Here is a 12284-nt window from a genome sequence, read left to right as displayed (position 1 = left end):
TTGTACGAGACGCCAGATCGCGTCCCGTATCCGGATAATCCCGGTATGTCTACAAAAACGCGGTAACATACTGGACAGCCCTGATTGCGCTTTAAAATAGCCTTCACTACTCCATTGCAAACTCAAACATCAGTGCAATCTCTACCCAAAATTTCCTAAACCTGATGCTACAATTAACCTCCATTACATTGGCTTCTGCCATTGGACGGTGAAATAAAATAAAATGGGAACGACCTACATTTGTTCTCGGTGAAATCTGATCCAAAATGCACTCTTGGCACCCTCAACTTGCACTGCCCTTGATGGCATGAAGTGATACAGCTGCTGCTATTCGTGCACAAGTGCAAGCACAGTAGTGTCAGTGGAAATGCTCGAGGACGCCAGTTTTGCTGTTTGGGTAGGGTTTTACCTAGCTTTTGTTGCATTTTACCTAGCGCAACTGTATATATACTATTATCATTATCATCAGCCTTTTCGCATTGACATCACCAAGCAAGCTTGGCTAGTCTTCGCTTAGGCCAAATGCACCCAAGTGGAATGAAGTGTAAGGAACCAGCAGGCTCAACGAGGTGTAAATAGTAATACGAATGTACTTGTACGACCAAATGTTTCCCTGAATTCAGTGGCCAAATAAGCAGTAGTTGCCTGTTCAAAATGCACTGACCACTGCTTGTCCTGTCCTTGTGTGAATTATTTCTATAGACATGGTTTTTTTGGATCGTTTTTGTTCGTGTGATTACAGACGCAGAGCCACCCGGTCGATACAGCCTTGGCAAAGTGCTAGTGGACCCAAGCGGAAAAGATCTCGGAGATTACTATGGAAGACTGGTAGGTCAGGGGCGTCGCACACGGTATGGTCACTACGGTATTGACCGTACCACTATTTGCCCCAAGTACCCCGTGATCAATTAAATGCACTGATTTGGGCTCTAAATTTCCTAAATTTTCAGCTCAGCCACCCCTCCCCCCACAAGTAAATTGTACTTCAGATGGCTGACCGTACCACACTAAAATACCTTCCGACGCCCCTGTAGCCGGCTGTAGGTCAAGCTGTTGGCATGTTCAATGAAATCCAACATCATACAGTACTGCCGGGCGCCGAAGAAAGAACGACCAGACTAGAATTTCACTAAGCACAGCATACCAATGTATACACGGTGACTCAACTGCGCATACTATGAAACCGGAAAGTTGAACAACCAAAACGTGTAGCGGTTTTGTAATTTTAGCATGATAACGTGCCGAAAGTTTAACGATGGCTACCTGGCCACCACCCACCCCACCGCTAGGCACTGCACCTGCCGCTAAGGTTTACCGGGTGTTAGCGACCGTCATGAGTTCCCTTCGGGAACGGACATGATAATTTACTAAACTTACCTGGCCACCCAGAACATGCATCGATGTCTGCGCATCTTTACACAGACGTCTCGAACCGGGTTCGCGATCACGTTTCTTCGAATAACGAAAAGAATTGGTCCTTAAAACGTTAGACTTCGAGACATGTTAGACTTTCCGGGTTGACAGTGGACTGTAGTACATAACAATAAGAACGGTCACGGCTGGGAGGCTGACCCCCATGCAGTTCTTCGGCGACCGACAGTAGTGTAGGTATGTTACCATGGTGATGGTGTTGACTGTGCTGCTGCTGCTGCCATACATGTGTGTATAATGATTGCACATGTGTTGCGTTGCTGCTGCCATACATGTTTGGATAATTATTGATGTTCCTGTCCTTTCTTCTTAGACTCGGGTGGAGAGCCAAGGGTTAACTTGTCGCATGAGCTGATTGTCAAGTAACTGGTGGTGTTAGCGGATAATATAGCGTAACTTGTAGCTCTTTGGTGCTCTTCTCTTCTTTTCTTGTTCAGGTTAGTTACTACACACAGGGTGGGTTCACGGATGAGTACGGTGTGCAGCATAAATCAGACTACAACTATGATTTCCAATATTGGGAGTGCCTCAACGAAGTCGAGGACGAGCACCGCAACACGCCGGAGACCTACACCAACGTCTACGACTACATGGTGCAGGGTATCCGTCGCCATGCTGACCCGGAGCGCAAGATGAAGTTCGTCGGCATGGCACTGCAGCAGCACAATGAGTTTGACTGGTACCGGTACTTTCTGAACATCTCTAATCACGTCTCCGATGACATTCCGCTGGACATTGTCAGTTTCCATTTCTACGCGCATTGCTCCACGCGAACTGATCCGACCGCCTATCAGGAGTTCTTCCCCAGAGCCGACATGTTTGTAGAGGAGGTGAGAACCCTGATGCTGTGCACCGGGGAGATGCAAAATACCTACTCTCTGTCATGCACATAGTTTGTTGTTTAAGCGGTATACAGTCAGACTGCACACATCCGTTTTCTGCAAAATATCCGGCTAGGCGAGGGAACCGGATAATCGAACACACATACTGTATGTAAACTCGGAGGGAGACACTTACAGAAGAAACGCTTTTCGTCCCTCTCAAGTGTGCATACTGTATGTATGTGTGGCATATACTGTAAATCGGTAACCAACGATTTTCTTCCGGATGGCGAGGGATCCGGATAAAAGAGGACCGGTTAAGCGAGATCTGACTGTATGTTCTGAAGTGTGTTGCTTGATCGGTTCCGTGGACTTGCAGTTTGTTGCTTTTCGATCGGTGTGTGTACATGGAGTCTGTTTCTTGATCGGTATGCGTGCATACAGTTTGCTGGGTATGGCCGGTAAACCTACTTGTTTATATTGTACTTTGATATTAAATTTAGTATCCATGGACCTTCAACTTTTGTTCAACAAGTGAACGACCACCGTGCCACCAGACTGCCTGTTATCGAGACCAACTAGTAGCGGAGTAGCGGTCAAACGGGTGTTCTAGGTGGAACGCAGGAAAATCACGTGCAGTTTCTATGTTATTTTCCTACGTAATTATCTAGAGCGAAACCTTGTTTTCTGTTGTTGTGCACATTTCTACTTCCCTTGCTCAGTGCAAGAAGATCATTGCTATCCGAGATGCTCTATCACCGCACACATTGCTGGATGTGGATGAGACTGGCGTAATTTTGCCTGGTGACAATAATCTAGATGCTCCGATGTTCCCGCCGATCTTCTTCAACGCCGCCGGTGCCTTTTATGCATACGTGTTTGGCCGACTGGCTGAAATAGGTAAGCGTGTGCTTGTGTGTGTGTGTGTGTGTGTGTTCGCACGAGCGTGTGTGTGCATGTGTGTGTTAGATGTTGCGGTATTTATTGTGTGAAGGAGGTCGGTCAGAGAGCGCATTGGTGGAGGTGGAACAGCTCCATCAATGAACAGGCTGAAAGCGGCCGCTTCTACTCATGTTATTTTCACAAGAGTGTTGCGTAATTTCACAGTTATGATCCAGGGGCAGATTTCATTGCTTTGAAGTCTTTGCTATGGCTTTGCTGAGAATGTGGGCTGCTTCCAGCAGGGCATGTAAGCATGCCTCCAGACTGACCTATGTGCATGTACAGTGTATGACTGCAATGCAGGATTACCAACTCCTATACACATTGTGTTGAATGGTCTCTGCTGGGATGACAGTTACACCATAGCTCAGTGGTTAGCGCATTGCTGGCCTCACGTGAAGCTCCCTGGTTCGAGTCCTGGTGGTGACAGTCAATTCGTTCTTCAGACGTTTCCCGTTTGCATCTTTCGCTCAAGCTGTACATACTATGTAGATATGCAATAGCCGTCCAAGGCAGCAGGGAAGGAAGCACATGCTAGCCCCTGGCGGATAATGCTCGGAAAGTAGTAAAATCGGCAGAACCAGACAAACCTTATGTAGCTGCTCCAGTTCTTTATCCATAACCAAACACTGCATGAAACATACAAGAAAAAGTGCCACATTCTGCCAATTAGTGTGCCGCAAGTATCCGCCAAGAGCTAGCACACAGTTCTATAATTATATTATATTAGAGAATAACACACTTTGTAGAATTATTATTGCACAACAAGAGAGAGAGAGAGAGAGAGAGAGAGAGAGAGAGAGAGAGAGAGAGAGAGAGAGAGAGAGAGAGAGAGGGGGGGGGAGGGAGGGAGGGAGGAAGGGAGAGAGAGAGAGAGAGAGAGAGACGGAGAGAGAGAGAGAGAGAGAGAGAGAGAGAGAGAGAGAGAGAGAGAGAGAGAGAGAGAGAGAGAGAGGGGGGAGGGAGGGAGGGAGGAAGGGAGAGAGGGAGGGAGGGAGCGAGAGAGAGAGAGAGAGAGAGAGAGAGAGAGAGAGAGAGAGAGAGAGAGAGAGAGAGAGAGAGAGAGAGAGAGAGAGAGAGAGAGAGAGAGAGGAAGAGAGATAGAAAGAGAGAGAGATAGAGAGAGGGGGGGGGGGAGCTGTGTTGCAACTCCGAGTTTCACGTCGTCACGATTATCAGGCAACAAGAATTATTATTACCTTTGATAGGCTATGAACCGAGTCTTTACCACTGCTCTGTATTATTCTGGTATTTGTTACAGGCATCGACATCATAGGTGAAAGTCAGCTGGTCGGTTACCCTGAGCTACCAGAGTTGCACCTTCAGCCACAGTTCCCCAGCGTAGCCATGCTGAACTGGACCAACGGCCTGGGAAACGCTAGATATCACGTACTCAAGGTTCTCATTGAGAACTTCCAGCCCGGTGATAAACTGGTGAAGACCACCTTCACGAATGGTTAGTACAGTGCACTCAACTTATAACGAACTAGCATTATAGCGAACTTCGTGATCTAGCGAACTGTAGTCCATGTCTCCCAGTTTGAGCCAACAGTGTGAGTGCATTTCTATTATAATAAACTTCGGCTATAAAGAACTAATTCTCCTGCACAATGGTGTTCGTTATATCAGGAATTGACTTTTCGCTGTGGGTTTTCGAATGGCTCATACGCCGTGGGTTTCCGAATAATGACTGAGTGTGCGGTGGTTGTTCATGACTGTTGTGTTATTATGGGTCAACGCCACACTGAGTACTCTCGTCAGAATTATGCAAGAAGTCCACTTATTACTATGAGCACAGCCCTATTGGGAAACGTGTGTATGACAATATAAACCAAGACAAAGGAAATTATAGGGACGATGTGCCCATGTACTGGGAGCAACTCGACCGAGCAGAGGTCTTTAGTTGAGGACGAACAAATACAATCTGGAATGAGGCATTTAGCCTGCACGAGTAGGTAGGGTGTGTTGCTGGAAACACCATAATGTCATAATGATTGTGAAGAGCCAATGACACCAACATGACTGAGGAGCTAATGTGGTGGGCAAGTCCTTGATCACACCACACACATAGCAGGATCGTGAGAATATTGTTGCAAGTCGTTCTCTCCGTCTTCCAAGTTCACAGCATAACTGTCCAGGCTGGACATGCCTTTCAGGTTTACTTATGGATCACTCTTTTACTGATCCACAATCAAGTTGAGATCATTTTCATGTGTGTGTGTGTGTGTGTGTGTGTGTGTGTGTGTGTGTGTGTGTGTGTGTGTGTGTGTGTGTGTGTGTGTGTGTGTGCGTGTGCGTGTGTGTTTGCGTGTGTGTCTGTGTGTTCGCACGTGCATGGGTGTGTGTGTGTGTGTGTGTGTGTGTGTGTGTGTGTGTGTGTGTGTGTGTGTGTGTGTGTGTGTGCATGCATGCGCACATGTGTTTGGTATCCGTTTAGCATCCGGCTACGATCCAGTGTTCTGCGGCACTGTATACAACGAAGACACGATGAGAATAGAATGCAGAGAGCAAGACGCCACCATCGACAAGATCATCTTTGCATCGTACGGCACTGCTCAGGGTCGCATTTGCGGGAACTACAGCGCTGGCACCTGCAATGCGGCCAACAGTACTGACATTATGGAGAAGGCATGCTTGGGGAAAAACATGTGTGCCATAGAAGCAGATCCACTGGTGTTTGGAGACCCGTGCCCCGGAACGTTTAAGCACTTTGTCGTTGAAGCACACTGCAGCAAAGGATCCGGGACAGCAACAGGAGGCATGACAGATGGGATCTATGCTCAGGCGTTCCTGGCAAATGACGGCTCTCATCACCGTGTGTTGCTGGTGAACAAGACGCCCGATTCGCAGAGTGTCATTGTGCCTGGAGCAAGCGGATCTACGGCTATCATCGTGGATGATACTCGTCCTACTGGTCCTGCTATCAACACTAAACTTACCAGTGATACTGTGCAAATGAGACCTTATGCTGTCTTTGTTGTTATTATGTCAGAGTAGTAGTGACAGAGTGTAGTGAAAATTCAGTGACTCATGATGACATCATTGACATGTCCGCATCAGTAATCAGTAAAAAAAAAGAAAAAAAAGTATTACTGATACAGATATGTGAATGATGTCATCAGGAGTCAGTATCCTTTGAGTGCAAACACTGCTTGGAGGAACTTGGACGTTTTTTTACTATGTATTACTGAGCTCTTTCTTGTATACACATGCCCACAAAGATGATTCGAAATTGCATGACATCATGTCATTTTTCATGAGATCTCAGTTTAATTTAAGTTGAACAGTTCTTGAATTTCACTTCCATGACTGTCAGTGCTGCCAGCATGCCACAGTAGAGGCACAGATCTCCAGTTACGTGGATTTTATTATTTATATATTTTTTATGAAAGTGAGTACATGTAACCATTTTAACAGACCGGGATGGTGGTGGGGATCATCTAGTACTGGAGGTCAGATACGGTCTCAGCAGCATAGCTAGATGGACGGGCCACAGGTAAACTAATACGTATTAACGTTTGTAGAGGCAAATGTATAATTATGGTGCTCGACTAATGCTAGTGAGTATTCTATCTATGTACATGTACATTATAGTTTGTCAACCACTTTTAAAGCAGGTCTGAGAAAACCAGAAAAGCATTAGTTAGGATCATTTTGCTCTCTAACGTTGTAACAGAATTTTCTATAATCCCGCTTAGTATAAATGCTGCATTGTCGCAAGCAATTCGCAGATTACAAATTCTGTAACAAAACACTTGATATGATGCAGCCGCAGCAGCTCGGCAACCCCGACGAGAAAACGAGATGGTAGCTATTCCAAACTCTTCGAAACTAATCCACCTCTCCCATCGGATGAGGTTGTGGAGTTTCGAGGAGCTTCGTTTTTCTGAAGAGGCCAATGAGGCCACCTCTTCAGAAAACGAAGCTCCTCGAAAAGTCAAAGAGTGACAATTCGAACGCGCCCTTAGTATTATGTCGAGATGAGCTTGAATGGAGGAATTTTAGTATTATTGGAAATAGCGTAGGCTGCAGCAAGCACGTCGTGGTCCTGGAGTATGGCTACTTTCCCGTAGTGGAAGCGGAGACAAGCACAACGAAATTTTGTCGACGGCTGAGAAAGAACTCTATTCCGTTTTATTGATGCACTAGCTCCAGAGCGACGCTCTTGTGAGGACAGGCTGCGGAGAAGCCAGAAACCTGCGGAGTCACGAGTGGAAGTCCAAACCACGGAAAATGAGGAGGACCGAGCGCGGGAGCCAGAGCCTTTATATTAGCAGTAGTACAAGTACCTGAATTGAAGGAGAGAACAAGACTTAGTGTGCTCAGCGGATAAACACTGCGAAGTCCTCAGGCCTGATGTTGTACTAGTATAGCTACTGTTGAAGCTTCACTTCTTCCGATATGAGCGTTTTATCAGCCCTGACTCTGAGCAACTGTATCTAGACTGGACTTAGCTCACTGTCAGAGACATGTCATTGTAGACCTTACTGAAGCCCTATGTATCCAAATGCCTGGCTCTCTTTTAAGAAAGCAGTTTGGTGCAGGCTCGCAAACTATGATTGAACCCCCGAGACGAAATGATAGTAGCCGACTGGCCCGAAATTTAAAAAAATCAGGGAGTGATCGAAAGTCACCAATTAATATGACTAGCTGCTAATGATGACGAACGCCACTCCGACTGGGTCTCATGGGAAAGTAACTTGCATACCCGTTTGGTTGAAGCGAGGCAACGGTATCCCATGTACTGAAGTCATGACTTGAACTATTGTGTCTCCTTCTGGGAGGATGTGGAACACAAAATAATGCCCGAATGTGACCGATGCACTTGTCTGAGGACATGTATGTTCTTCATTGTGGATCTTTCTGCGTTGGACCTAAACTACAGTTGGGTCACTACTATGCTTACAAATTCCATACAGCGGTGAAAGGACTTGTTGGAGCATCATCAAACAGTGCATTCACCTTCATCATACACTGGCTCCGTTGCCTACAGTAGTTCATATTTGTGACGTGGCGCGCTGGGACGATAGGTAAGAAATGGCGGGAACCTTTGGAGTGGTCATGATGCTGGTTAGCGACGGCAAATTAATGTTGATGTCAGGAACGGGAACGCACCCGAACTACTGTACAGATCAGGAAGCAATGGAAGAGTTGAATCTGTTCAATCCTCCATGCTGCGCATAGGGATACAAGCGTAAAAAATATGGCTACATTTTGAATGTGAACTGGCGATGGCGGCGTGTGGCGACGAACACAACTGCAAATTTAAACTCGGATGTTGAGCCCAATCACTGGTTACGTGGGAGGACAGTTAGGCATAACTCGTAACACTATGTCCTTTCTATTTATCCATGACAACTGTCACTTTTCAAATTTCAGAATTTCGAACACTATGCTTCGGCCTTCCGAATGGCTCACAGGACGGAGTTTAAAAAAAGTCAGTTAACTGTTTTATCTTTTAACTGGTGTTCGATTTAGAATGGCACAACGTATGTATGTATGTATGTATGTATTTATTTAAAAGGATTCTCCAAAAGCAAATGGATGCTTATCACGGAAGTCTCCCACATAAATATCGCAAGAAAAATGGGGAAATGGGGAGAGGAGAGTGGAAGATGAAGCATGGGAAGAAGGGAAACAAGTACCTAAATATCGAGGTATAAAAGCAGGAAAGAAATCGACGAGGGAAGAAATCACCTCTGCAGATAATAGCGGGACATTTAGATGAAAAAACCCAGCAAGGATTAATTTCAAGGAAAAAAAAATTCTCAAACGGAAAAGTTCGGAATTCCAGTCAGAGAATATCTATGCTGAGAGTAATGAGCCTTTAGAGCAATGCGAAAATTGACAGAGGACTGAACGCAGCGGATGTGTTCTGGAAGTTTGTTCCATTCCACAGATAAACTGAAGAGAGGGGATTTAAGGAAATGGGCGCCAGAACGAGGTAAAACTATAGAGGACGGGTGACGACAACTAAGGGATACATTGAATTTGAAACGAATTAGCAAAGACGGAAACTGGTAAAAGACATGATGAAAATACAGCAAGGACAGAATCTGACGACGCCACTTCAGGGATGACCAGTCACAAGTACGATTAAGAATCTGCTTCGGGGTTTCCCACTCAGGAGGGTGCCGGGTCTTACAAAGCAGATATGAACGAGCAGCAACGGCTTGCAGTCGGTCTAACGTAAGCGAATCTGAATGGGATACGGCGAATGACCAGACAGGGACTGCGTATTCTAACAGTGGTCGTACGTAACACTTGTAGAGCAAATTCACGGTTGAAGCAGAAAGGAAATGGGCCATATGGCGCAACAGAAAAACACGACTGCGAAACTTATGGGTGATAGATTTTATATGGTCAGAAAAATTTAGTGAAGGAGTGATAGTCACGCCGAGATGACAGTGGCTATCACCTTTCTGAATAGGCACACCGTTCATTGTCAAGGGGGATGACGGGCCGGGGGCTAATGCATATTTTTGAAAGGGTAGGTGGACGCATTTACTGGTGTTAAACGTCATGGCAGTAGCTGATGACCATTGACAACACCTATCAATGTCAGTCTGGAGCAATGCATGATGAATAGGAAGTGAGGTGTTTGCTGGAGAAACAAGAATTAAATTAGAGTCATCAGCAAAAAGGGATAGGGTACTAGAAGCAGGGGCATCAGGAAAGGAGTTGATGCACAGGTTAAAAAGAAGCGGGCCGAGATGGGAACCTTGGGGTACGCCAGCGGTGATGGGCAAAGGGTCAGAAAGAGTTTGGCCAATGCGAACGCAAATACTACGATCACTGATGAAGTCCTTCACCCAAGAACAGGCAGAAAGAGAACACCAACCTGAAACAGATTGAATAACTAAATGATGACTAACTCTGTCAAAGGCCTTAGAAAAATCAAGGAACAGCTGGTCACAAGAAGACTTAGAGTCAAATGCACGCGAAACAATTGAGGTAAGCTGTACCAATTGGTCAACTGTTGACCTCTTTCGACAAAAGCCAAACTGGCTGGAACTGATAATTTTATGGCTCTCAACAAACGAGTAAAACTGACGGCTAATCATAGACTCATACAATTTGGCAACTGCATTTAACAGCGATATAGGACGGTAATTGACTGGGTGAGAAGGATTACCTTTTCCCTTGAACACAGGTACAACAACGGCAGATTTCCACTCCTTGGGCTGAGTACTGGACAGCAAGCAGCGGTTGAAAAGGGCGGAAAGAGACTGTGACGTGACCTCAGCTGTTTCACGGAGGATGCGATTGTTCAGCAGTCCAGCGGTTTTACGTTGAATGGGAAGTCTGGATAGCGTGTCAAATACGGACTGTACAGAGAATGGTTGTATGGAGAACTTCACAGTGGACGTGGGTGTTAAAATACCAGCTGAGTGCAGGTCAGGTGTTAGCAGTGGCGCCTGGCTGTAGCTCGCAAACACTTTGGCTAGGAGATTCGTCTTTTCCGTATTACTCGTGGCTGGGTAGGCTTGGTTGTCATGGTAGAGGTCAGGGATAACCGGAGACGGGCGATTCACATTACAAAGGATCTTTGCTTTGCGCCACCATGTACGGGTTCCATGATGCTGAGCCATGTCTCTCGCCATCCTCTCGTGATAATGGCGTTTCGCCTTCCGGAGCAAGGAAGTAAGACAGTTACGTGAGAGTCTATACGCTATCCAACTATCTGTAGATCCGAGACGTTTGGCCTTGGCGAAGAGGCGATCCCGAAGCCGCCTCTGACGATGGTGAACAGCAGAGTACCAAGGCTTGTTCGATGGAAATGTGCTTCTCCGGACAACGGGAACAAACAACGATACAGAGTCTTCCAGCGCTGTGCGCCACAATGACCAGGCCTCATCAACTGTTTGCGCATTTTGGACGGCATCTAGCAAGGGTAGTTGCCACACGTGGTTGTTAAATGCTTGCCAGTCCGTGTGGGCAAAGTCGAGCCAGGTGTTTTGTGCAGAAGATATTTGGGCTGTGGAGCCTGCTGATCGGTTGTGGACGACATCGAAAACTACAGGACAGTGATCAGATACCGGTGGGAGGATGGTGAGATGGGAGACTGCTATTGGAGCATTAGTGATAACTAGGTCGAGTAGTGATGAACTCTTACCACTTGCGGAGTAGCGGGTAGGCTGTTGATCCACAAGTTGCGATAAGCCCAGATCATCCAGGGTGTCATACATGCATGTACCAGCAGGTGTATCAGGATCGGATGCTAGCCATTTCGAGAGGCGAGCGTTAAAGTCGCCAATGACAAATATGGAAGCTTGAGGACAAGATATTGATTGAATGCAGGTCCGGAGTGCGCTGCAGAACTGATCAGGTGGCTGCCAAGGAGGACGGTAACAACAGAACACAAACGTGGAGTTGGGGCGATGCTCTAGTTCTATGCACACAATTTCAATGGTTGGATCAGCAGGCTGAAGATCTGGACGATGTTTGGTAGCATGGGAAATGGAAGGGTGGAGGAGGAATGCCACTCCACCTCCACGTCGCACGGTATTGTTGTGACGGTCATGCCGGATAATTTTGTATTCAGCTGACGGTGTTAATATTGAACTTGTGATATCAGGAGTCAACCAGGTTTCAGTTATGCCCAAGATATCTAGTTGAGATGTGCAGAATAAGTTTTTAATCTCATCAGCCCGCTTCAGCCAGCTGCATGCGTTAACTGTGCAGATCCTGATACTCGACGGAGACTTCATATCAGGAATACAAGGTGAAAAGTTGAAAGTCAAAGGGGGCGGTTGGAATGGTGGAGCAAGAGGGTTCAGTGCGCTCACTTGCGATTGTCGGCCGGGAGAGAACGGGGCTGCATTTGGGTTAAGAGTAAAAGCGTGTGGTGATGTGGGAAAAAAGATGGGTGCGTGTGGATTCAACATCACAGTTTATGATTTCTTGGGGAGGGGTGGGTTCTTGAACTTCCATTCTCGTGCTGTTACATGCTCGGGCCAGAACTCGTTTTCCAGAACATTTCTTTCGTCATGCTCAGCAACTGTCAGATGTGCGTACAACGTGCCGTACACTGTTCTGGAGGGGATCAGTCTACAGCCAGTAACTTCCACATTCTTCTTTCTACAGTAC

The 12284-nt window shown here is 46.4% G+C and overlaps 1 protein-coding gene across 1 annotated transcript in view; it reads left to right on the top strand.

Moving 5' to 3' along the window:
• Positions 1-6608, top strand: part of LOC135819426 (uncharacterized) — a 12857-nt gene extending 6249 nt beyond the window's left edge. The window contains exons 5-10 of the mRNA XM_065332636.1: positions 1-43; positions 743-828; positions 1869-2261; positions 2975-3152; positions 4456-4650; positions 5632-6608. The exon at positions 1-43 is cut by the window's left edge and continues 129 nt beyond it. Of these exons, the coding sequence (XP_065188708.1) occupies positions 1-43; positions 743-828; positions 1869-2261; positions 2975-3152; positions 4456-4650; positions 5632-6191 (1455 nt within the window). The 3' untranslated portion in view covers positions 6192-6608. The remainder of the gene's footprint in view (positions 44-742; positions 829-1868; positions 2262-2974; positions 3153-4455; positions 4651-5631) is intronic.
• Positions 6609-12284: the final 5676 nt, after the last annotated feature.

The sequence above is a fragment of the Sycon ciliatum genome, chromosome 6, assembly GCF_964019385.1.
Source record: "Sycon ciliatum chromosome 6, ocSycCili1.1, whole genome shotgun sequence".
Classification (NCBI taxonomy): Eukaryota; Metazoa; Porifera; class Calcarea; order Leucosolenida; family Sycettidae; genus Sycon; species Sycon ciliatum.
Note: the sequence above shows the minus strand (reverse complement) of the source record. Positions and strands in the feature narration are given on the sequence as shown.